We start from the raw sequence: 24,948 nt of genomic DNA, 5'->3' as shown, positions 1-24,948 counted from the left end.
CTCCTGAATTGGAGTCAAAAGACACAAACATTTCTGGATGAAAACGTATGCAGAGTAACCTCAAACATATTTGAGTGTGCTTGTCTTGTGCCAAGTTTCAGTTTACACACCTGTGTTTGTGATGCTACAATCTTCATTTCTTCTCCTTGTGTGGTATATGATGACCACCCACACAAGGGAAGTGCCCACCACACAGCAGACCACAGCTATGATCACAACACCCACAGTGGCCCATCCATCATCATCCAAGGATGGAGCAGCATTCTGAGGAGAGTCACAGGTAGGAGTAGGAATTACACTGAGGCGAATGTTGCCTCTCTCAGTTCCAAGAGTGTTAGACATTTCACATGTGTATTTCCCAGCATCTTCAAAATCTGTGTCCACAATGATGAGCAACTGATTTCCCGCAGCAAAGAAATGTCTCTCTGTCACCACTAAAGTGCTGTCATCTTTGGTCCAGTTCAGTCGTGGTGGAGGACTACCGCCGGCAATACACTGTAAGACTGCAGTTTCTCCTTTTGTTACTGTTCGGTCCAATAAGGGCCGCAAAAATGAAGGTGTTTCTGAAACCAACCAAGCAAAAATATGATTGTTACTTCCAGAAAGTTCTCCCAATAAGGTTTACCATCAAAGACAAAAGTTTAGAACACCAGATGACATTATATAATAACATTTCATCTTACCCAATACTGTCAATGTTGCATTTGCAGAGATGCTTCCAGCAGTGTTCTGAGCTGTGCAGCTGTAAACACCAGTATCCTCAATTTTGACATCCACAATAAAGAAAACATCATCCTCAGGCATCACATGCATGCGTCGCTTGCGTGCTGCTGGGAAGTCAGTGCCCCCATCTTTCTGCCAAGCAATCTGGGGCACTGGGTGTCCTACAGCAGCACATTCTAATCGTGCCATTGCTCCAGCACGAATTGTAAGGTCCATGGGCACCTTGGTAAATGAAGGAAGCACTAAAATAGAAGAAATTTAATACCATCAGTTGGTTCCAGAATGCCTATACAGTGTGAGAAGACTCAATGTCCATGTCAATGCATAAAAGATTGTTTTCCACTATTTTCTCAGTTATTCAGTTCAATTTGGTGTAGACTTGCAAATAACCTTTAAGATCTGATCTTAGGAAAGCTCATAATTAGAGCAGTATATGGCTTCCAGAATTTAACTAGTACAGGATTAGTCATGCTACACATTCTTAAAAACACACAGTACAGCTGCGTATTTGCTTTCATGCTGAATTCTGCCCTCTGTCCCTCCCCCCCTCCCCAAAAAACCCCAGGAGATTGTAGCCATTTACCATTGTTAAGCACTTCAGATTAATCAAATAAAGCTTCAGCTTTATGGCCTCTTGTTATTGGCATATACAAGGGTAAGACAACCTTCCACCTATGTATGTGTTTTTGCGGGTCAATGTGGAAGGCAGTATTCACTTTCTCTTCTGAAATTACCATACAACAGCACACACACCCCAACACACATACAGCTATTCCAGGGTTGGTGGAGTGGAGGAGGGTTCAGAGAAGCATCACCATGGCCAGACATGAAATCATTACATCATCCACTGAGCACTCTGTAGGACCTTGGCAGATGATGTAATCATTTCACATTTGGCTAAGGGAACATGGTCAGATGTACCTCCAATTTTCTCCTCCTGCTTTCCACCAACCATAAAATGGATATGAGGGAGGCTACAGTGTCCCTATGATAAGTCCGGGGAGTGATGAATGGCCAGTTGTAACACACTACACTGAGCTCAACAGGATTCTGGATAATGTATGTGCATGCTTTATCTTTCAAAATATAATTTTTAAGTCCATCTAGTCACTGAAGAGCACCACAACATCATTTACTCAGAATTTCTGAATGAAAACTTAAGAGGTGAAATTTTATATCAAAGACTTTGTTTAATGCACAAATAAATTCAAAATGCTTACTGTTCACTGTAAGCTTAGCTTTGACAGAGTAGGACGAGCCAAAATGATTTGAAATGACACATTGGTATTTCCCTTCATTATTGAATTCAACATTGCGTAGCCTGAGAATGGTGGTGTACTCCATCACTTCACCACCCTGTGCTCTGAGATGCGCATAATTCTCCATCTCAGCATCATGCAGCAGCTCATTGTCTTTTTTCCATGCAAAAGTCATTGGAGAATCACTGCTGCTGGCTGCCGAACATACAAAACTTAAATTTGAACCCTTGATTGCTGCTTGAGTTTCAGGCTGGACAGTTATTTGTGGCTTTGGAAAATCATCTGCAAATATAAAAGCAAATAAAACCAAACAGGAATAAGGTCCCATTATTTTGTGTCAGAGTAACAGAAAGAGGGGGAAAGTGAGAAACTGGAGGTTTTGCCAATGAATTTTACTATGTATTATTTTTGAATCGAATAGGCTTTTTTTAAAAAAAAATTTAAATAACTATATAATGTCATTTTTACAATCTGTAAATTACACTCTTCAAGATTTTTTTAAGTAATGGACAGGTTGCATCTGTACTGCAGAAATAAAGCAGTTTAACACAGCTTTAACTGCCATGGCTTAATATGCTATGGAATTCTGAGATTTATATTTTTGTGAGATATTTAGCTTTCTTTATCAGAGAACTCTGGTGCCACAACAAAGTACAAATTCCAAGATTCCATAGCATTGAGCCATGACAGTGAAAGCAGTGTCAAACTGCATTATTTCTGCAGTGCAGATACAGCCTTAGCAGAACACAAGAGAGTTTGGCTATAGGTATGTTTCGGACAATAGCTGCCTGGTGGTGCTGAAGGGAAATGTATGCCAAAACATTTGGCGAGCCAAAGATTCTCTACCTTTGGTCATTAGCCTCCAGTTACCTTAATTTCCCCCACTTGCAAGATACTGGCTTCGCAAAGTATCACCCTAACAGGGAAGTATGGAGTTCTGTGTCATAGCCATCCCCCTGGTCTGATACCTTGGGTGCACCTACATTGTAGCAATAAAGCAGTTTGGCACCAATTTAAGTGCTCTAGCTCCATCCTATAGAATCTGGGATTTGTAATTGTACAAAGTCTTTCACGGCCTCTGCTAAAGAATACTGATTCCTCACAAAACTACAAATCCCACAATTCAGTAGGATGGAGCCATGGCAGTGAAGGTGTTGTCAAATGCTATTATTTCTACAGTGTAGACGCACTCTTTGTCATTGGTTCAGCCACTCTTGCTTCCATATTGCTTTTTCACCTCTTTGGGCTGCTGAGAGGCAGAGTAGTGACTCTGGCCCATGGCATACTAGTTGCCAATTTCTACTACATAAAATGTGATGGTCATATTTACAAGTTCACTGGTAAATCAGTAAGATTATTTTATATTTAGGTGTTATGGCACATTTCAACACTCACTTTCAGTCTGCAAGAAATTGCCTTTGGGTATGAAATTTAGTATTTTAGATAGCTCTGAGAAGTACAAATTACATCAATTATGAAATATAAGGTGTAGAAAACCTATAAGCATACATTTTCCTCTTTGTCAGAATCCTCCTTGTCTGTTTTCTCAGCTTCTTTTCTTCCCAGAATGTTAACCTGGCATGTTGAATTAGCTTCTAAACACACACACACACAGTTGTTTTCATTAAATTTAGAAAGGCATGTGGTATTTTTCTCCTGCTGAGCAATCATTATAATGAATGCAAGGATGAGTATTTGAATTACGGCCATTCAGCTGCAAGATCTGAGAATTAAGTAGCACACTATTTCCAGACTTCAAATATATCTTTAGGCGGCACTTCCCACTGAAACATTAAAATGATAACTAGGATATGAACATCAAGAAATGTTTATTCAATTCAGTAAATTTGCTCAGCCCACTAAGGAAAACTGATCCCCCCCACCTTATTCCTGGTATATGCTGTGTAATAAGATTAATTCAAATAGTAACTCTCTCAATTAGACATGAGGTATTTATTTCAAAATGATTAAGAAGGCAGACTGCTCAGCTGTTGAGGTGCTCAACAGCTGAGTGTCTCCAACTTCAGCTCATTTGTAAGCATGACTCTCTTTAGTATAAGTGATTTTTTGCGGCTCAGTTCCAAGTCCATTAATTGTGTCAATCATGCTTCCTGTTCTATTGTTTCATCAGTTGTATTTTAGAGCACTTCAGAACAAGTCACAGTTCTGATCGGTTGTTGTGTGCCTTCAAGTTGTTTCTAGCTTGTGGCAATTCTAAGGCAAATGTATCAATGGGTTTTCTTGGGAAGATTTGTTCAAAGGGGGATTGCCTTTGCTTTCGTCTGAGACTGAGAGAGTTGTCTTGCTCAAAGTCACCCAGTGGGTTGCCATAACCGAGTTGGGATTCAAATGCCATGCCACACTGGCTCTAACCATTCTTTTAACTTCTGTGTTTCTGTTCCCAATTCTTTGTATTTCAATCAGTTTCTTTCAGTAAGCATGTACCATTGTGTAAGAACTACATAGACTGTGCTACAGGTTCAAGCGTTTTTTGCGTTTAACAACACTGGACATGCACTAGTCCAAACATATCAAACTATGCCAGATTATTTAGAACTGTGCTTACCTAAGTGGTATTCATAATTTAAGCATATGCATTTGTCACCACAAACCACTGATATTTCCTTTGTACACACTATGTAAATATGCAACACATGAAATTAAGTCATAAACTGTCATTCCCTATTTGAAATGAAACCACAAACTCTAAATATCCACAGATCAGAGTTCATAAGGAAAGAATGAAAAGGAGTATTTTAACAAAAAAGTAAAAATTAACCCTTCTAGTTCTGGTAATAAAACCTGATACATTTTCTGTAAAGCAATCCCCTACTTTACCATTGTGCCAATGATTAAAAACATGGGATTTTTGACTTACCACAGACAAACCCATTTAGGCTGACAGTAAAAACATTTCTTCCTTTTAATATCTGAGGATGGGCACAAGTGGCGTTTACAAAAATCTGGAAGTTATTGTCTTCAAGCCACCCAGGTAGCCATTTCAGCTGACAATCACACAGAAGACTTGATGTGTTTAGGTATCTAGAAAGCAAAACAGTTCAAAAGAAAAACCAAACCTTCAGAGTGGCAAGCAATGTTAAATCAAGTCTTACTCTAAGAAAGAAGCAAAACTGAATTTAACAGGGTACTAACATAAGGAAACACCAAAATTAAGCCAAATCTTATGAAGTCATGCAAGGTATTGATTACTTGATTTGCATACTATTCAATCTCTTATCTCATAGAAAACAACTAGATACCAAAAACATAAAATACTTAGCAGTATGAGAACTAAATTTCACACAACACTAGGCAGGATCCAAATAGCAAAGGAAAAAAGCTTCATGTGCCCAAAGAGTCTTATGGATCTCTTTTCATCATAGCAAAATATCTACTGACTATGCCTAAAATAGGACTTATTTCTCATCCAGTTTTTCAAATAAGAAAACTTTACAGATATTGTCAACAAACTCCCACACACTGTTGTCTGCTGAAAACATCTGGCCACTATTACTTGTTCATAAAGGAATTTGAAAAGCAAACAGGGCTAAATCCATCATTAATTCTACACAACTTATGGAAATCAGTCAGAGTTAAATTCTCACCAACAAGTCTCGTTAATTTCAGCCACTCTACTCTAAAGTAAAGCTAATGTTACATTTAATCCAGAATTATGCCTACTACTTAATCAGTTTATTTACCCAGAGGTAAACCCATCCAGAAGTACATATGATTGCATGTTACTGGATCAGTATCCTTCCTCCCTAAGACATCCTTTCACAGGAGTGGAAAAATGAATGCCAGTGAAGCTGGAGGAAAGTTGACAGTCACAGGTTATAAGACCTGCACATGTTGGGTCCAACAAAGATACAGAAGTTGGGGATAGCAGTTGGTACAGTCCTCCTAATTTACTGCAAGTCTAGCCTGATGTACTTGGCCACTGGGCTATAAAGTGAGGAAGATTAGCCTTTCATGTTAAACAGAATGTGCAGGGAAAGGAGAAAAATCTAGAACTTCCCCCTTTTTAACCTCATTGTTTTGAGCTCCTTGTCTCTGTCAGCTATGATTGGGTTGAAGAAAAATTATTCCAAGCAGAAGGTGAAATATAGACCTTGGCTCCATTTACACTATGAAAATAATCTGGGTTATTTCCTTGGTGTTCACAGTTGCCCTAAATGCACTCAGTGTAATTTTGGGAGGGGAGGGCTACCAAAACCCCCACTTAACCTGGGATATTTTTTTTCTGAGCTTTCCTGAAAGATCCACATCAATCTGCATCTTTGCAGTGTGAGTACTCTTCCAACTTGATTTGGTTCACTCTGTATTGTTCAAGGAAATGGAGGCAACTCCATTTTATCCCAAAACGATGACATGTGTGAATAACACAAGGGTTAAAATGAGAAGAGATTCATAAACCCAAAAGGTAATGGGAACAACAAGCCCATCTACATCAGTGCAGTGATTGGCATCTGCTCAGGACAAAAAACTGAGTGTGAATCCACCCCCACCCCCTTGTTAAGTATCCCACTTAATGGCTGAGCAAACATACACATGTTGTGAAGAGATGTTCAGATCTGCTTTGATAAAAAGTGTCCTTGCTTTAGGTGGGTGTAGAAATTGTTTTGATGGAATATTATGCTTGAGTAGGAACTTGTTAGAAGCACAATACTTTAATTCCTCTAGAAGGCTTTCATGGCTAGCATCCATAGTTTTTTGTAGGTTTTTGGGCTATGCAGTCGTGTTCTGGAAGAGTTTATTCCTGATGTTTCATCAGCATCTGTGGCTGGCATCTTCAGAGAATGCTGGCATGGATCACTTCCACTTCCATGCTAGCATTCTCTGAAGATGCCAGCCACAGATGCTAGCAAAACATCAGGAATAAACTCTTCCAGAACACAGCCACATAGCCCAAAAAAACCAGCAAAAACAGACAAAAGCATGTTTTCATAACTTTCTAAAAACTGTTGTACTACTGTATAAGAAAAGGTACTAAAGGAACAGAGGCAAACTAGAGATACTTACAGCTCTTTAAGGTTCTTCATTTGTGAAAATGTGTTTCCTTGAATTGACATGATTGCATTGTTACTTAGATCTCTGGGGGGAAATGAGAAAAAATAATACAAATTAAGAGCAAATTCTCAAATTCTGTCCGGAAAAACAAAATGAAACAGCTAAACAAAACCAGCAGCACATGGGAGTTTCCCAGACCATAGTTACAAGGTACAGCAGAATTCATGGAGCTACAGATTAAAGTAAACAACCCTATGTTGAATAAACATTGTTGTACATGTCAGCAACTGTATCAGTAAATATGATTTTCAACAACTTACAGGTGTTCAAGTGCATCCAGACCAGAAAATGCTTTCTTAGTAATTGATCTAATCCTGTTTCCTTGGAGTAGCCTGGGAATATAAATACATAATGTGTAACAGATGCAGTACAATAGGTGCCACATTTTTGAACCCTGCAAGAAAGTCTCTTGATAATTTCTTTTAAGGAACATTTTACAGCACCACGTCTGCTTGCTTTTTAGGCCCTTATGCTGCCACAAAGTTATTTCATCCCCTAAATCTATACATGCCTTCTGGTTCAATAGCTACAGAGATGAAGGCATTTCAAATATGTTTAACGTATATAATTTGATAAAACAAAGCATTTATTTTAGGAATAGATCTAAGCCATCTCTTATTTTCACATCTGTGCATTCTGAAATAAGTCTTTACATTCTAATGAAAGCATTTCTGGTACATGCTTATCTAATGCTATCCTTGACCAGGCTTTCAACAGCCTGACTCTCCTTAATTTCAATTGATCCTACAGGAAAAATTATGATACTATGTTTAATTTCAAAAGAAGGTAATATTTATTTTATTTATTCCACTATACATTGTGTCAAAACAAAAATTCCTAGGGTGACCAACAATTTAAAGCAGAAGAGTAAAAGAAGACAAGTCCCACGTCCTGTATGATGGTCCAAAGGGTTTTTATTTATTAAAAAGCCCAATGAATTTCGGCCTTGTCACCAATTGGCCTTCTTCAGGGGCTATTATAAAATAAATAAAAAAGCATTTATTATTAACACATAAATCACCTCTAAAACATAATTTCTTAAAAATAAAATAATATCTATTATTCATATTATTGTATACATACCCATTACTAGAAATTTCTGGAGTTTCAGTCTGCACTCTCAATCAAAGTGGACCCGCTGAGGATTAGAAGGAAGGGACTAGGACTACCAGTGGGTTCATATTTAAGGATTTTTTGAAATGGCTTCATCAAATAAAACGAATGAGAAAATGTATGGTGCAATCTGTCACCAAAGTTATTCAGTTCTGTTCTATCTGGCTAATGCTAGATGACAGTCATTTTGATTTAGAGTGCAGACTGCAATTCCAGATTTTTTTAAAAAATATTTTCCCTCCTTTTTCTGTATTTAAATCTGTCTATGGTCACTCCTCTAAGGGAACTGGAAGAACAAAAATAATTCTTTGTCTGTCTTTAAATGTATGGTCTCTTCTCTAAGGGAATTGAAAGAACAAAAATACTTGTGGCAATTCATGTTTATGCTCCTAGGTGTACTGAAATGAAAATCCCCATCTTTACTTATATACAGTAGTAAAGTTATACTCACAGCCATTTAAGTTTGTCAAGTCCAGAGAATGCACCATTCATATCTTCAATTGTCCATGAGATTTCATTACTTTTAAGATCTCTACAGTGAGAAAGTTAAACGCAAGATTTGAAAAGTGACAGATAATATTTAAAATAATAACAGCAATTCAATTCATAGAAAGGAATACGTTAGGAATCCAACAACACCTGATCTAAATGTTTTACCCAATTAAAACACAGAAAACTAGCATATATTAATTCCACTAAGCTCTCCATCAGAGGTCATTTTTCATAGGCACCTCTGTGAGCCTTGTGCATTTTCAAAAAAACATTTGAAACCCAGTGTTTTATGAAACAAACAAAAACCAATGGTACTGGTCTCTATTATGTTATCTTGTTAAATCATAATTTTATTGCTTTTACTAATACGATTTTTTTGTTAAAAAAATTTGTGAGTCCTCTTGGTATGGACAAATAGCTAAGAAAGCTGATAATCAATAAAATCCTGCCTCGATCTGCAGGGAGAGGCTGGAAATATAAATAAAATTTATTATTATTATTATTATTATTATTATTATTATTATTATTATTAAAAGTGGCTAAAAATTGTGCCAATAAATATGAATTATAGCCAAGAGAAAATACTTCATACATCCAAGATGCTTCCTGCTAGAAAAGAAGCTATGAACAAAGTCTTCAAGCACTGAAGCAACAGAATTCAAAAGATCAGAAATCTATCCTGAACTGTACATGCTACAATTATCAGCCCAGTGCAGAAGCTCACAGAGTGGATTTTGTGTCTTGTAAACCTCAGCACGCATATCTCAAGAATGCTGAACAAACTGTTAAGCAGTGTTGGATAAAACAACAATAACGCCCTCCACAGCAAATATCTAGCCATTCTACCCTATACTGTTCTCTTCAATCTCATTGTATTAGCGACTATATACCTATGTCTATTATGTAAGATAGTTCCCAGGAAAACAGGTAAAATTCAGAGCTAGAGACCAAAATCCTGTTGTGACATTATGCCAGCATAATCTCAGTATATTTTACATGTTTGCATCAGGAGGTATCCAGAATCTCCTTATGCAAGCAGTTCCCATTCACTGCTTCAAGGGTTGGTTTCAAGTGTTCAGGAACAGAATCACTCCCAGAATGAGCTGGAACACTTAATGGAACAGCCACTGAAACAGCCTTAAATGATCACTGGAATGTTGCCCAGATTGTTAGCAATGAACTACATCTTGGCAAGTGCTGTGGTAGCCAAATATTGACTGACTATGCTTATATCCCAACGTTCTTTCAATAAGCATGATGTATGCAACTCTTCCTTTTTTTATCTTCACAGCAACCCTATGAAGGTTGAAAGAGAATAGCTGGCCCAAATTCACCTGGCTCAGTGGGGACTTGAACTTAAGATATCTGATGTCCCAGCACAACATTTTTAGCGTAACACACTTGATAATCCTCAATACAGAAGACAGAGTTCACAGAGTAGATCAAATAGAGGGAGCTGCCATTCTCCTTTATACCGTGACAACACAGGATGTTATTACAGTGTAGCATGCTTCATACAATGCTTGCAGTTTTGCGAAAGGATCATGAATTCATTTAGTCCCTTTCTCACTTTTTAAAATGGCACATATATATACATATATATATAGAGAGAGAGAGAGGGAGAGAGAGAGAGAGAGAGAGAGAGAGAGAGAGAGAGAGAGAGAGAAAGAGAAGTAGAGGGAGAGGGGGAGAGAGAGAAGAGAGGGAGAGGGTGAGAGAGGGAGAAAGGGAGAGAGATACAGTATGACTGCTACGGCACCAAATTAATTTTTGGATTTTTTTTTGTTACAAGAATAAAGTTTATAGCAGTCACCTGCACCTGAAAGCAACTGTGGGAAGAACTGGACAAGACTATGACTGGTTCAAATTTAAAAAAGGGTCTGTAGAAATGAAAACGAATATGCATTTATCACCCAGCCTTCTTTCACATGCTTCTCAGACCTACTTAAAATAGACAGACTTCAGCATAGCATACATTTCTTTTTAACCCTTTCAGAATAACTTACAAGGTTTGTAAACTGGATAGCCCCCGGAAGGCACAATCAGCAATGTAGCTTACTTTGTTGTTCCCAATGTTCAGCCTCACCAGTAGACTTAAGCCAACAAAACTTGAATCCTCTAGTCTTGCTAAATTATTATATGTTAAGTCCCTGTGAGTTTGAGAAGGGGAGAAATGTTAGTTTTAATCAACATTAATAAGGCATTCAAACATAACACAAAGCTATCCCTTAATTAGTTTTATTCCCATTAATTTTAATATAGGTTTGAGCAACATTTTCCATTAGGCATAATATTATTGCAAAATAGGCTTTTATGTGAAAATTACACTCACAAAGGCCAAGTAGAGCTGCTAACAAAGAATGGAAAAAACTCACAGCAAAATATAATTGTATTGAAAACACACACACACACACACCCCTTGTCATTGTCAAAACTTTGTTACTAGAAAAGAAAAAGAAAAAATCACAGACCAGTAACAAGGTGGTCATATTTTGGTTTGTAACCTAGTCTTAAAAATGGAAGAAAGTTTTAAAAATACAAAACCACTACTCACAGCTCACTGAGTTTTTGGCAAAACTCCCAGGCATCAGGACTGATCCTGCTGATAGCATTCTGGCTAAGATGGAGCTGCTGTAACATCAGCAAGCCATAAAGCCAGCCTTTGGTAATCTCTGTTAGGTTGTTATGATCCAGCTGCCTGCACATATAAAAAAAATACCAAGTTTTATATTTTTTTAACAAGATAGTGATCACTCATGTCATAAGACATGAGGTTTCTCTAGGATACATAAGCCAATTTTTTTTAAGTTGATCATCTATACATTTATATTGCTACCTAAACCGAGCAAATTAACCATAGAATTCAGAAAGGTTCTCCCTTGAAGTCTATGGAACTATATACTTACAGTATTTCCATGTTACTCAATCCCCAGAAAGCTCCATCCATGAGCCTAGCTAGTCCATTTCTTTGTATTCTTAATGATTTCAAAGAAGGGAGTCCTTGAAAAGTAAGCCCATCTATTTTTCTAATTTTGTTGCGGTTCATTTCTCTGAGGAAAAAAAATATATATCCCAAGTTAGCAAAAATAAATACACAGTTCCTAAAATAAGTGCAGCCTTCCAATAGTGAATGTACACACACGTATCCATTCTAGACTGCTTTGCTCTATCCTCAGGATGTCCTGACGTAACCAACAAATCTTCCTAGCTTCTTTTTTTGTGTTACTTGCAACTAAAAATCTGTGACACTCCAGTGGCTACAATCCTTTTCAGTTTGTGTTAACACCTGTCTTGTTTGTGTGTACTCATCCAATCTTTAACCACCACCACCACTACCACTTCATCTTCCTCTTTCCTCATACACTGACTTTCTTCCATACTCCAAGAAGGCTTTTAGCCTATTACCTTTCTGTCCTTGGTTTCTTTTGTTTCTAATGTCATTCTTTTTTCTCTTTGCACAAGTCCATCTATTGTCCATCCCATTTCAATCATTTACTATTTTTAGGCTAACTCTCAGATCAACATTTTTATATCTGCAAATCAAACTTCTTTCCATTCATGCTCTTTAGCAATGTCTTCCTCAAAAGAGCTCCTGAACACCAGCTTAACTGGCTGCTTCATGACCACTTGATGTTCTTCTACCCCATTTTTCCTGGGCTAAAGTCATTCAGAGCATCCACTTTCAAATTTGCCTCCCAAAGGCATCACAGCAGCAAGGAGGCCAATTTACTTTCAGAGAGGGCTGGGGAGCCAAGCTAACTGCAAACATTCAGGCTGGGATACACCCGCATAGGACAGCTTCTCTCCTCAGGAGAGCCAGATCACCCTATCAAACTGTTGAATACTTTACAAGTAACAACAGAGAAAGAAGGAAATACCACAACTTTCTAATGCACCGAGTCAAAATAATGAACAACAATACAATAGCACTCTAGGGGTATTATTCCAATAAAGCCTTTCCTAACCTTATACTTTTCAGGTATTTTGAACATGCTGGCTGGGGATGATGGGATCTGAATTCCAACACATCTGGAAGGTTTCAAGTAGAGGAAGGCCTCTCCAGTCAAAGCAAGCACATCAAACTGACATAAGAGTTTAGAACAAGACTGAATCACAAGAATTGTGCTTCTGATCTGTCAGAAATTTCCCTGCCCTTATGTAGTTACCATCAGCATTGATGTTCAAACACTGTCAGATTAATGTAAAACAATTAGGTAGTTAGACGATTCACTTACAGATGTTGGAGTTGGGGGAGTTTGAACATCTTTTGAGGAATAGATGAAATTCGGTTCCTGTTCAGTTTTAGTATTTGGAGTGTACTAGACAAATTGTCAAAAGTTCCAGGTTCCAAGGAGACTATTCGATTATTATTAATGTGGCTGTGGAAATAATGACAGAATTAACATCTTGGAAATGCTGGAAGATTGTATAATAATACCTTACTTCTAGTACCTTGTAACTATTATTTCTGACTGGAAACACTTAACAAGCACTTTTAATCTTCCACTCCTAAAGTTTACTTTGGCTGGCTCTCAAGACATAGGGAAGCACTGATATTGATACAATGGAAATGTTATTTCTAAGATTCAAAGATATTTGAATAAATTAAAAATTCAGCTGAAAATATTACAATGAAATTTTTAAGAAATAGTTTTTCTACATTAGTCTCCAGGATTTATAATTTTATAAAGATTGACTACTATTTTCAGCAAACTATTTTTTTTTTTAAATGTATAGCCTGTCCCGTTTCACAGGAAATGAAGAACACATTACAAAAACAAAATGCAGACAAATACAATTTCTAAAATAACAGAAATACAAATTATTACATTCAAAGAGAATGTATAAGACACTAAATGGGAAATGGGAGTTATTTATCTGTTAACAGCAAAAAACATCTATCACTTTTGACAATACTTGAAAAAAACTTAGATTAGCATTAAAAGGGCTGATCAATCAGTGTATTGATTAAAATACATTGTTGTTTGCATTAATAATGTCACTGACAGTGCTTGAAAAAATCTGTATACAGTGGACCCTCAATATCAATGGACATCCCACCCGTGGATCATCATGCAAATGGCATTATACAATGGCAATGCATGCATGCAGGAGCATTGACACAGGTACGTGCACATCTCTGTCCACTATGTATTATGGGACTTGAGCTTCTGCATTTTTCCCATCTGCAGGGGCCTCCAGAACTGAACCCCATGGATGGGAAGGGCCCACTGTACTATACTATCCAATAGTATACAGTCACTCCTCCTTGAATATGTATACAGAAGTTACCTCCACTATTTTCAGTGGCACACACTCTTGGCACGCGCATCTGTGAAGTGCGTACAGAGTGCGCTCCATTCAAGCCTATGGGGCTTGAATAAGTACAAGCCTCTGTTTTTGCGGGGGTGTCCAGAACGGATCCCTGTGAGAACTGAGGGTGTTGCCCTATGTAGATCGTTACTTTCTTCATACACTGACCTTGCCATATATTGGTACTGCTCATATCCAATTGTTAAACATAAAAGCTCATCAGCTTCAGGATTCAGTTTTACCTTGAAAAGGTAAAGGTGAGCCTTTATGTTCATTAATATAGACTGTATGAGAATCCTTACTCAAAAATAAATCCAATGTGTATCTGTGTTGGTGGGGATGATGGATAAAACTGTTTCATTTGCTAGAAAATAACATACACAGCAGACCCTCTGTATTGGCAAGGGTTTGATGCTGCTCCCCATCCCCATGCTAAAAAACACAAACAATTGTGCCTTATGTTATGTAATAACATGGGATGTGGCAATCAGTGTGCAGTCAAATTTGCAGATCAGAAGCTCATCGATAGGTAGAGCCCACTTTACTATGGAAAAATATTTTTCCTGTTTTAAAAGTACAACACACGCCGCTTTCAAAGCCTCTAAACAGTATTTGGTAATGGAAGAAGGTGTGTGTGTGTATTTTCTATGTAATTGTATTAGTAAACATAGTTGAGGGACCTAATATAGTGTCCTCTTACAGGAAGAAAAAGTCTTTGAATCCAGTGGATCCTAGCCTACTTCTGACTCAACCATTCAAGGTCTTTTCATCATCAACATCAGCAGAAATACTGTTAGTGTTGATGAGACAACTCACCCTCTCCCATTTCAGATTTCCTCTTCCTCATTGAACCCCCTTCAGTCAATGTATTATAATTTTAAAAAAACCTTTTATATGAGTCTCTCTCTCTCTCTCTCTCTCTCTCTCTCTCTCTCTCCAGGTTGAGCATTCCTCAAAATCTAAAATATCCCAAAATCCAAACTGTTCATATGGATGGCTGAGATACTGACACCTTTGCTTTCTGATGGTTCGATGTATACAAAGTTTGTTTCATGCACAAAATTATTAAAAAAATAACGTATATGTAATTATCTCCAGGCTACACTTAAAAGGTATATACAAAACATTAATGAATTTCCTATTTAGTCCAAATAGGTTGCAGTATGTATATGCAAATATTCCAAAATCTGAAAAAAGAAGAAGAAAGAAATCCAAAATACTTCTGCTCCCAAGCATTTTGAATAAAGGATGAGAGACAGCAGGGCATAGTGGTTGACTATGACTCTAGCAACCAGAGTTTGAATCCCTGATCAGCCATGGAAACCAACTGGGTGATCTGGGTCTGGAAATCATGCCTTTTGAGGTGTGGCTTAGGGAGCTGAGTATGTTTAGCCTGGAGAAGAAAGGGATGACATGACAGCCATGTTTAAATATTTGAATACTGAAGATGGAGGAAACTTGTTTTCTGCTCCTCTAGAGCCTAGGGCCGTGATGGCGAACCTATGGCACGCGTGCCACTGGTGGCACGCGACGCCATTTCGCCAGGCACGGGGTGAGGGAGAAGGTGCAATGGGCGTGTGCCCATTCCACCTCCTCCCTGCCATTTTCGGGCCTCCCGCTGTCTCTCTGAAACAGCGGGAAGCCAGAAAATGGCGCTTGGGAGGAGGAGACAGAGGCACGCATGCGCCTGTCTCCTCCTCCCAGCCCTCTTCCCTCCCGGCTTCCCTTCACTCCGCTTGAAAGGGCTCCATGGAGCCCTTTCACGCGGAGCGAAGGTCGGTGAGAAGGGGGGTGGCACGTGTGCCCAGCCTCCTTCTCCTCCATTCCCTTCGCTCCCCGCAAAAGGGCTCCATGGAGCCCTTTAGCGCAGAGCGAAGAGCCGAAGGATAGAGGGCTGGGATACGTGCCCAGCCTCCCCTCCCTTGGCCTCCCTTCGCTACCCGCTAAAGGGCGCCATGGAGCCCTTTAGCGCGGAGCGAAGAGCCGAAGGATAGGGGGCTGGGACGCATTCCCAGCCTCCTTTCCCTCGGCCTCCCTTCGCTCCCCACTAAAGGGCTCCTTGGAGCCCTTTAGCGCGGAGCGAAGAGCGAAAGGGAAAGGCCTGGGACTGGTGCCGCTGGGCGCCGTCCTCCAAGGACTATTTGCCGGCCTCTGACAGCCCCAAAGGGACTCTCAGAGGCCGGCAAACAGTCCTCCAAGGCCAATTTGCTGGTCTCTGAGAGTCCCAAAGGGACCCTTTGAGGCCAGCAAATGCTGGGGGGGAGGGAAAAGGGGGACAGAAGCTCCACCCCCTGGGAGCGGGAGCTCCGCCCCGGCACCCAGCCCCCGTCCTGGGGGTAGAAGTCCCGCCCCCGGCACACGAACTACAAAAGGTTCGCCATCACTGGCCTAGGGGCTCATTCTCACTACAAAAGAAGCGAATTATCGATCAAATTATATGACTGTTGTTCCCATCTGAAACTGGTTCTGATCCTGGTGTGTGATCAATTGCAATCGCAATGAAGTGAGGCAAATGCAATAATAATAATAATAATAATAATAATAATAATAATAATAATATAAAAACCCACTTCTTTCTGCCAGTAGTTTCAAAGTGGTTCTTTTGAAAAGAATTGATTCTGAAGAGTGTTCAGCGAGTGGGAAAGGCAGATTGGAATCACATCATTCTGAAGGGGAGGAACGAATTGCAGAGGGGTGTTTACCATCCCTTGCCAGTTTTTTGGATATGTCACACACTTCCAGTGCTGCCTTTTTACTTGTTGGTGTGACATATGGGTGTTTTTTTAAACTAACTAACTAAATAAAAGTAACTGATGAATCGGTTGATTTTGCAACTACCAGCAAAGGCAAGTAGTTGCTAAACCATTCTATTGATTCTGCGATCTATTTATTTATTTATTTTTAGAAAGCACCCATATGACAACCAATTTGCCTTGCCTTCCTCTCATCTTCCTCCTCCTCTTCGTCAGGACACTCACCGTTCCCTGCGTTCCTTTCCTCAGTGCCCCGACCTTTCCTTGCCTCCCTCTCCTCCTCATATTCCTCCTCTACTCCTTCCTCAGTGCCCCCACCGTCTCTTGCCTTCCTCTCCTCTTGGTCCTCCTCACACACCCCTGGTGCCTCCATGGAGCAGCCCAGCTCCCTGGATGAGGGGCGCAGCAGTAGCCTGGAGTTGAGAGGGGCCAAGTGGCAGAACGTCGGGGAGCTCTACCCCTTCTTTGAGGCTTGCTGTGCCTCAGTTGGAGGCATCGGGGGCTGCCAGAGGCCAGAGCCGGCCACAAAGAATGGCTGCTGGCCCTGCAATGCAGTGCTCCAGCCAGTCATCCCACAGCTAACCGCGGGGGAGGAAGGAGAGGCGTGGAGGAGCCTGGCCGGCTTACCTGAAGGCAGCGGGGGCCGGAAGGAAACCCACCAGGTACCCCATGGAGGAAGGGAGGCAGGGATGGCAAGGGAAACCCACCTTCACCCAAGGGTACCTTTTCCCCAGACTTGGTCATCCTCCAGGACATACCCCCCATTTCAGCCCTCTGTAGCACATTCTTCTTCCTCTTCTGCCCCCCCTCCCCACACAGACTTGTCAAAAGTCTGGGCTGCTGCTTTCGTCATGGATGATTGACATGCATTTTGAAGCGACACAACTAGTGGGACGACAACTGTGCCAAAAAAGAAGCAATTACAGTAATGAAAATAATGGGGTAATGAAAAAAAAGCTTTTACATAGGAACCAGGGACCGTTTGGAATTGATTTCCAACACAAAGCAATGGCGAATCAGGAATCGATTTAAACTGCAAGTGGGAATGAGCCCTAGGACACAGAGCAATGGATTCAAACTACAGGAAAAGAGACTGCACCTGAACATTAGGAGGAACTTCCTGACACTAAGGGCTGTTCGACAGGAAGGTGGTGGGGTTTCCTACTTTGGAGGTTTTTAAACAGAGGATGTATGATCATCTGTCAAGGGTGCTGTGATGTCCTGCCAGGACGGATTGAATCTCCCCCTGCATTTTCTTTCACATTGCTTCAGGCCATAGTATGTTTAGTGTAGGAAAAGTTCTTTGTATTAGTTGTGGGAGGAGCTGTAGGATTCCCCTGCATTATTTCCAGGTTTGGTTTGCCCTTTCCCAGCATGCTCTGCTGTAGCTGGAAGCCTTTAATTTGGGGTAGTCTTTGCTGTGAGCAGGCAGAGAGCTGTCGTTTGGTGGGAAACAGGCCCAGACAGCTGGAAAGGGCATTTCTTACACTTTGGCCAAATCAGTTACCAGGTCTTAGCCATTTTAGTTACCAAGTTAGCCATTTTAGTTACCAAGTTAGCCATTTTAGTTACCATCAGCAAGTGAATAAAGGAATTCAGGAGCTGAAAGACCCTGCACCAGCTCCATTGAGTGAGGAGAACAAACCAACATCAGACCCAGAAAGATGACATCTGGAAGATTGCTGAAACTGTAAAGTATCTTTTATTTAGAGCTGGGGAGGAGAAAACTCTTTATTTTTGTCCTTTAAATTAAATTTCCCCCCTTTTGAATTTTACATTCAGCTTCAGAGCCTTTTTGGGTAAAGAGTTTGATCTCACCAGGGTACCGGCGTTGCACACCCAAACCTGCCACCAATTGGGTGGTGTCTTCACAGGTGCCTTGACTGTGTATTCATCTATGGCAGGGGATTGGACTGGATGGCCCTTGTGGTCCCTTCCAACTCTATGTTTCTATGATCTTGAGCAAGTCACACTTTCTTAGCCTCAGACGAAGGCAAGGGCAAACCCTTGCCAAGAAAACCCTGTGATAGGTTTGCTGTAAGGTCACCATAATTTTGAAATGACTTGAAGGCACAAAACAGCAACAACAACAACAACATAGTGTAGAATTCAAAGAAACAGCCATGTTAGCTTAGAAAATCAGTATGCAAAGGGATCTTACAGCACCTTTGCAACTAACTGAAAAACAGAAGTTGGTAGCATGTGCTTTTGTAGATTTGAGCCTACTTCCTCAGATACATCTTTGCAATGTAGTGCAAAGAACATTTCAATCAAATTAAAACCTTTTTATTTTTTATAAAGTTTTTACTTACAGGTACTTGAGCACCAAAGGTGGAAATGTTCCCATCTTAAGAAGAGAAATGTTGTTGCTGCTCAGGTCTAAAGTTTCTAGAGACTGAAATGGTTTCAGGTGCTCAGGCAGAATGTCTGAAATCTTATTGCCTGTCCTGTGTTTAAAAAAAATATATAGCAGTCAATACAAATGAATTTTCAGACAAGGTAAAAAATAACTACATTTCTTGAACACATGATTTTCTTTCAAGCAGCCCTATATGAAAACAGCTTGACTAACAGCAAAATAATATTCATAAAGTATCTAAAGCAGTGTACTATACAATACGGTAGCTTTTTAGATTTATATATAGTATACATTACATTGCTCTGTCATTTTTTACAACAGTGCCTACACACACACATAGACACACGCTGAGTCTCCATTATTCAGAATTCCACTTCTGGTTCCAAGCGTTTCAGATAAAAGAAACTCAAGGGGTGTGTGTGTGTGTGTGTGTGTGTATGCGTGCCCCCCAACATACATGATCTCCAATGTGGATTATGAAAACAGATTTGGAAAAGGGAACTATATACATAAAAGGAAAAACAGAAAAAACAGATGCTGGACCACAATCTGGAAGCGATTAAGAGTCAACAGAAAGTGCCATGCAGACCAGGTATGTTTAGAAAATATTTAATCATCATATATTATTTATATAATCGCCTAATATGGATTGGATACTTACAAAACCAAAAGGCACTCCTGCCCATAATCTCACAATCTTAAAAAAAGAAGGAAAGAACAAACGAACAAAAGGAGAGAGGACTTGGCAGGAAGGAAAAAACTGTGTAGCACTATATGGAGCAATCATAAGAGTAAGAGAGTAAATAAAAGAATAAAAAGAGTTAAACAATATCATTACTGATCTAAGAAAATGAAATAATACTTCTAATACTTCCTATTTATAGTAGGAAATTAATTAGAAGTGCAAGCAAGAAGATAGTTTTACACAAATTTCAATAAAAATTATGAAAGATTAACCAAGCCAAATATTTCGAAGGAGGGAAGGAGGGAAAGTATTATATACAAAGAACCATGACAATAGAGGAAGACTGAGCAGAAACGGCACACACCATATGTAAGAGGAGATATGAACAAAGACTGATATTGAGTAGCAGAAGCTTCTAAGCAAAGGGGCAAGTCAGAGCAAATCACAGAAGACAAGAGAGCTCTGAGTGAAAAGAAGGCCTAGCCAGGACATTGTATTAAGCAGAATATAAAAAACAAATAAGAAGAAATTCAAGGAGGACAGCTAAGAAGGAATAATAATAATAATATTTATTTGTATCCCACCTCTCCCTATATTGGATCATGAAGAATCTTACAAGAAAGATCTTTGCAATGAAAAGCAACAGAGACATGAGGGAGAAAAAATGGATGAGACGTTTGATCATAATATGGGCATTTGGGCAAGGAGAACAAGATGAGTAGCAGAATTAAGGGCTGAAATAAGATAGGCAATGTAAGCTTGGGAGCCAATAAGAATAGTGACATAATTAAGGCATTTGATGTATAATCATGGGGCGGCTTGGGTGTTTGCTATATAGGGTGGATACCATGGTTTTAGTGTGGTTTTAATGTCTATAATTTTATACTGGTTTTCGATGATATTTTAATTATTTTATTATATTATATTTTAGATTTTATTTGTGAGCCGCCTTGGGTTCCTTTGGGGAGAAAGGCAGGATAGAAATCAAATAAATACACAATAAATAAATAATTAAGAAGCTAAATAACCAATGAAAGAAGATTTTAAAAGCCTTCTACAATTCGAACATTCATACTGACTGTTAATGAATGAGTACATGGGAGACCCTCTTACACAAAAGAAAATTATATATTAAAAAAAGAAGAATTGGGGAGTGTCTTTCTCCTCTAGGAAGAGCTGTAAATTAGGACCTGGGAAACCGCATGCATCCTATGGGCCACATGGTTTGCACTCTTGCATCTTTTCTTTCTTCCAGATAATTTCAGGAAACATCCTGAATGAAGAATAATGATGTCTCCTGGAAGTTTGGCCAAAGCCCAGAACAATTGATAGTCCTGGCTGAGATATCTGTCATGGTTTTGAGGGTCCATCTGCAAAATGCCTTTTGATGGGCTTTCTTCTATATTCACCATAACTGTGAAGGCAGTGGCAGATAGCTACAAGCCACTGTGTTAAATTTCCCACAACATCTCAAGAATGATGCCAGATCAAGGCACTGTGGTCAATTCAGAATAATGGTTTGCAGTTCTGACTTCCTAACACACAAAGAATCAAAGTGACTGTTTTCAGTTTGAGATTATGAGATTTTAAAACTGTATACCAATTTGAAGGATGTTCTGTGTACAAAGGAGATCAAGCCGCCATGAGAGCCATTAGGGCTGAAGGACGGGATATAAATACTTAAATAAATAAATAAATAATTTGCTCAATCCTGTCACGTGCCAGTTCCAAACCTACCTATTAGTCTAATATCTGAGACACAAAGACTTTAAGAAAGAAAAGGATCACAGTATAGTTATCATGTTCTCTTCTGAACACATAGAGAAGCTAATTTGACAACCCTCAATTCTCCTAAAATTGTACTATTTGAGTTTTCTGAACACACTGACTTACTGTTCCTTCGAAATAAGTTGTTACTGTTTTAAACAGGATGTCTGGCAACTGTAGTGCCCTTATAAGCACTTAAGGGAAGTTGGAAGGCTGAGATTAACTACTGCTCATTAAAACCAAAAATCTGGCTAAAAAAAGAAGCCAGAAGTTGTGGATTAACTGGCCCTCACACCAGATGTGTGAAAAAGAACTGAGATTTTGTTACACCTCAGACATTGTTCTAATTCAGCATCAAGTTTCAGTCTTCTGCCTGGCTAGTGTAGTAGCTATTTTAAATTTAACTCTTACTTAAACAAAAATTATCTTTCACCAATATCACAGGAGGATCCATGTGCCAGATTTATTAGCAACACAGGCAAAGTTAGATAACAGATAACAAGTCTAAGAGGCATTAGTTTAGACATCAGTTTGTCCATAAAGTAATTACTAACAAGGTACTAAAATTGCCAATTACTTGAGTGACAAATAAAAATTTTCTTGCCGTAAAACTGTGCTTCAACCTAAGCCAGCAATTTCCTGAACTGCACGCCTCCTAAATTGCAGTGTGAAAGTGTTCAGTGAGGGAGAGTGCTTACACACTGCAGTCTTTGTGTCACCATTGCTCCATAAAACAGAAATTTCTTACAACTATCTGGATAATAGTCTCTGTATCATGAAGTTTAGCAGTTCCTAATGGATTTGAATAATCCTACTCTTAGATTAGATTTTAACTATGTGGCAAATTAGTTTAGGCAGCCTGTTCTACAGATAACATCTTGTTGGGAGCTTTATTGTGGGATTGCAGGAGAAAGCGCATTCATTTGTTAACTAACAGCAGGCAAGAGATTAGTGGTTTAATTACATTTCAATACAGTTCAAAGGTAATAAAAGTAATTAAACTATACTACATTTTGTTGCTGGTTATTCAAAAATTGCACTTGAGGATATTTCAGTCTTCTGCACACTTCTAGGAGTATTATCCACTCTTTAAAAGAAATCAAACCTTAAGAAGTTATCTAGACCCCACTACTTCAGGTTTAGTAGCATTGAGCTTACTAGTTTAAAATCTTTTCACTATACAAAAAGTAATTATTTCTAGATCAATTTTCCTTATTTATGACTCAGTTTAAACAATGAATTGCTCTCATGAGATTGTTGAAAATACAAAAACAAAACACCTATACATCTCAGCCAGAGAAAAGAACTTTCTTTTCCTCAATACAATGAAGGTATAATGAAGAGTTAGATTACATCTCTGTTTATTAACAAGAACCTAAAAGACAACACATTACAGCTTTTTTAGACTTTCACGTTCAATATCTTCTTGATGGGAAAGTAGTAGTATTGAATTGAAGGTACCTAGTTGTGTATATGGAGGAAAAGAGACTAGACAAGTCCATGTGCTAGGCACCAACACCAGATTGTTATTACAGTGGGCCCTTTGTATCCATTGGGAATTGGTTCCAGGACCCCCAGTGGATATCAAAATCTGTGGATGCTCAAATCCCATTGAGTACAATGGCATAGTTAATTGTTAGCCCTTATATAAAATGGAATATAGCTAGTCTTATTACAAGCCTGAAAGCTGGCAAAGCCCCCGGATGTGACCATATACCACCTGGATTACTGAAATCAAATGTTGAATGGTAGTCACTTGCTCTAGCTGCCTTATTTACACATATAAATCAGACAGCTTCTATTCCATCTGATGGGGGGCTTGCAATTATTTTTCCAATCTTTCTGAAATTCCTTTTTGGAATTTATATATTTTTAAAATATTTTCAAGCCTTGGATGCTTGAATCCATCGATAAATAATCTGTGGATATGGATGGCCAAGTGTATTCCATTTGTATACATTTTGTGTTGTTGAAAATGGCAATTACTGTGTACCTCAAACAGAACAATCTGGCAATCATAACTGTAAGCCACATCAAAGTACAGAATGCTTATAAACAATTGTAAGCAACAGGATGTTGACCTATCATTTCTTTGGGCTGGTAGAGATTAAAAATTGCACTGCTTCAAAATTCAAAGTCATCTTCAAACATTCATTGTTGCAAAGTGGCGGTGTGTGTGTGTGTTCATTAACAATGCACAAATATTAATAGAAGGACATCAACAGAAATAGAAACTCAGTATTAACAATTTCCAAAGTGCTTCAGAAGAATCAAAATATTATTTATTTATTGTATTTATAGCCTGCCTTTCTCCCAAAATGGGATCCATGCCTTCATACAATAATTTAAAAAGATCCAATTAAAGCGTTAATTTACAAAAGTTAAAAAGGAATTAAACACCAACATTATTAAAAAGATGACGAAAACAACTAAAACACATAAAACACTTAAATATATTTTCAAAAGTTTAAATAATACACACATACACATAGAGCACATCATTTCTTATACTGCAACTCTATAATTAAACTCTGAAAGCCTGCCTAAATAAAAATGTCTTCACCTGCTGGCGGAAAGACAGGAGAGTGGGAGCCAACCAGGCTTTCCATGGAAGGGAGTTCCACAGCCTGGGAGCAACCATGGAGAAGAAGGCTCTCTCCCCATTCCTCACCCATTGTGCCTATGAAAGTGGTTTCAATACATACAGGTAGCACAAATCTAAGGATTTTTCTGTGTTCATACAGGGTAGACTGATTTAAATTATTATGTTAGGCCCAAAACAGATTGGCGCAAAGTGCTGTGCTGGGGCCGATTTTAGGGCTCGGTAGGGCTGTGCGTCCATACGCACCCAGCTCTACTAGCAGTGCCTATGTGCCATCTTGCCGCAGCCCCATCCACATGGGACATATGATGATGACACACAGATGTCCGCACGCCCAAACGGCGCTCGCCAGAAGTGGTGGCATCAAGGCTTCTTTTTAGGGCATACGTTGGTGCCACATGGTGTGGTTGGTGCAGCGCCAACGAGGGGCAAAAACAGGTGCCATGGAGCTGCCCGTCTGTATACCCCTTAGTCATCAAGAAAACAAAGCCAATAACCAATTTGAATTACATTCTCACTTTTCTTCCATTTCAAATATTTCCTGATTAAACACTTTCTGTAACAATTTAAATGCCAGTTTGCATTAACACCTAGCCTTTGCACTACACAACTGCATACTTTAAAACTACTGAACTTGCAGCCCCCATACTGCTGGCACTGCAGAATTTACACTTGCCAACTGTGAAATTAAAGAGGAGAAAGTACAAGGATGCTTCCACTCCTTCCAGAATTCTAGCTGTGTGTGTAGAACAGAGATATGCATTTTTGGAAAGATGAAAGCAGGAAGAACGCTGTGCTTCTATTCCCATCCT

General features: G+C 39.1%; 1 protein-coding gene across 3 annotated transcripts in view; it reads right to left on the bottom strand.

Moving 5' to 3' along the window:
• The window catches only part of LOC149312229 (leucine-rich repeats and immunoglobulin-like domains protein 3), a 71,036-nt gene that overhangs the window by 5,146 nt on the left and 40,942 nt on the right, over positions 1–24,948 (bottom strand). For all 3 annotated transcript variants that reach the window (XM_089524235.1, XM_089524236.1, XM_089524237.1), the window contains 12 exons: positions 19,036–19,170; positions 12,893–13,036; positions 11,564–11,707; positions 11,212–11,355; positions 10,664–10,807; positions 8,617–8,697; positions 7,313–7,384; positions 7,005–7,076; positions 4,861–5,024; positions 1,944–2,264; positions 684–965; positions 111–563 (listed from right to left, as the gene is read on the bottom strand). In XM_089524235.1, coding sequence (XP_089380361.1) covers positions 111–563; positions 684–965; positions 1,944–2,264; positions 4,861–5,024; positions 7,005–7,076; positions 7,313–7,384; positions 8,617–8,697; positions 10,664–10,807; positions 11,212–11,355; positions 11,564–11,707; positions 12,893–13,036; positions 19,036–19,170 — 2,156 coding nt within the window. The remainder of the gene's footprint in view (positions 1–110; positions 564–683; positions 966–1,943; positions 2,265–4,860; positions 5,025–7,004; positions 7,077–7,312; positions 7,385–8,616; positions 8,698–10,663; positions 10,808–11,211; positions 11,356–11,563; positions 11,708–12,892; positions 13,037–19,035; positions 19,171–24,948) is intronic.

Source organism: Sceloporus occidentalis, unplaced genomic scaffold (genome assembly GCF_023333645.1).
Source record: "Sceloporus occidentalis isolate IW3139 unplaced genomic scaffold, rSceOcc1.0.p SCAF_5, whole genome shotgun sequence".
Classification (NCBI taxonomy): Eukaryota; Metazoa; Chordata; class Lepidosauria; order Squamata; family Phrynosomatidae; genus Sceloporus; species Sceloporus occidentalis.
This window is presented reverse-complemented; position numbering and strand designations above follow the sequence as displayed.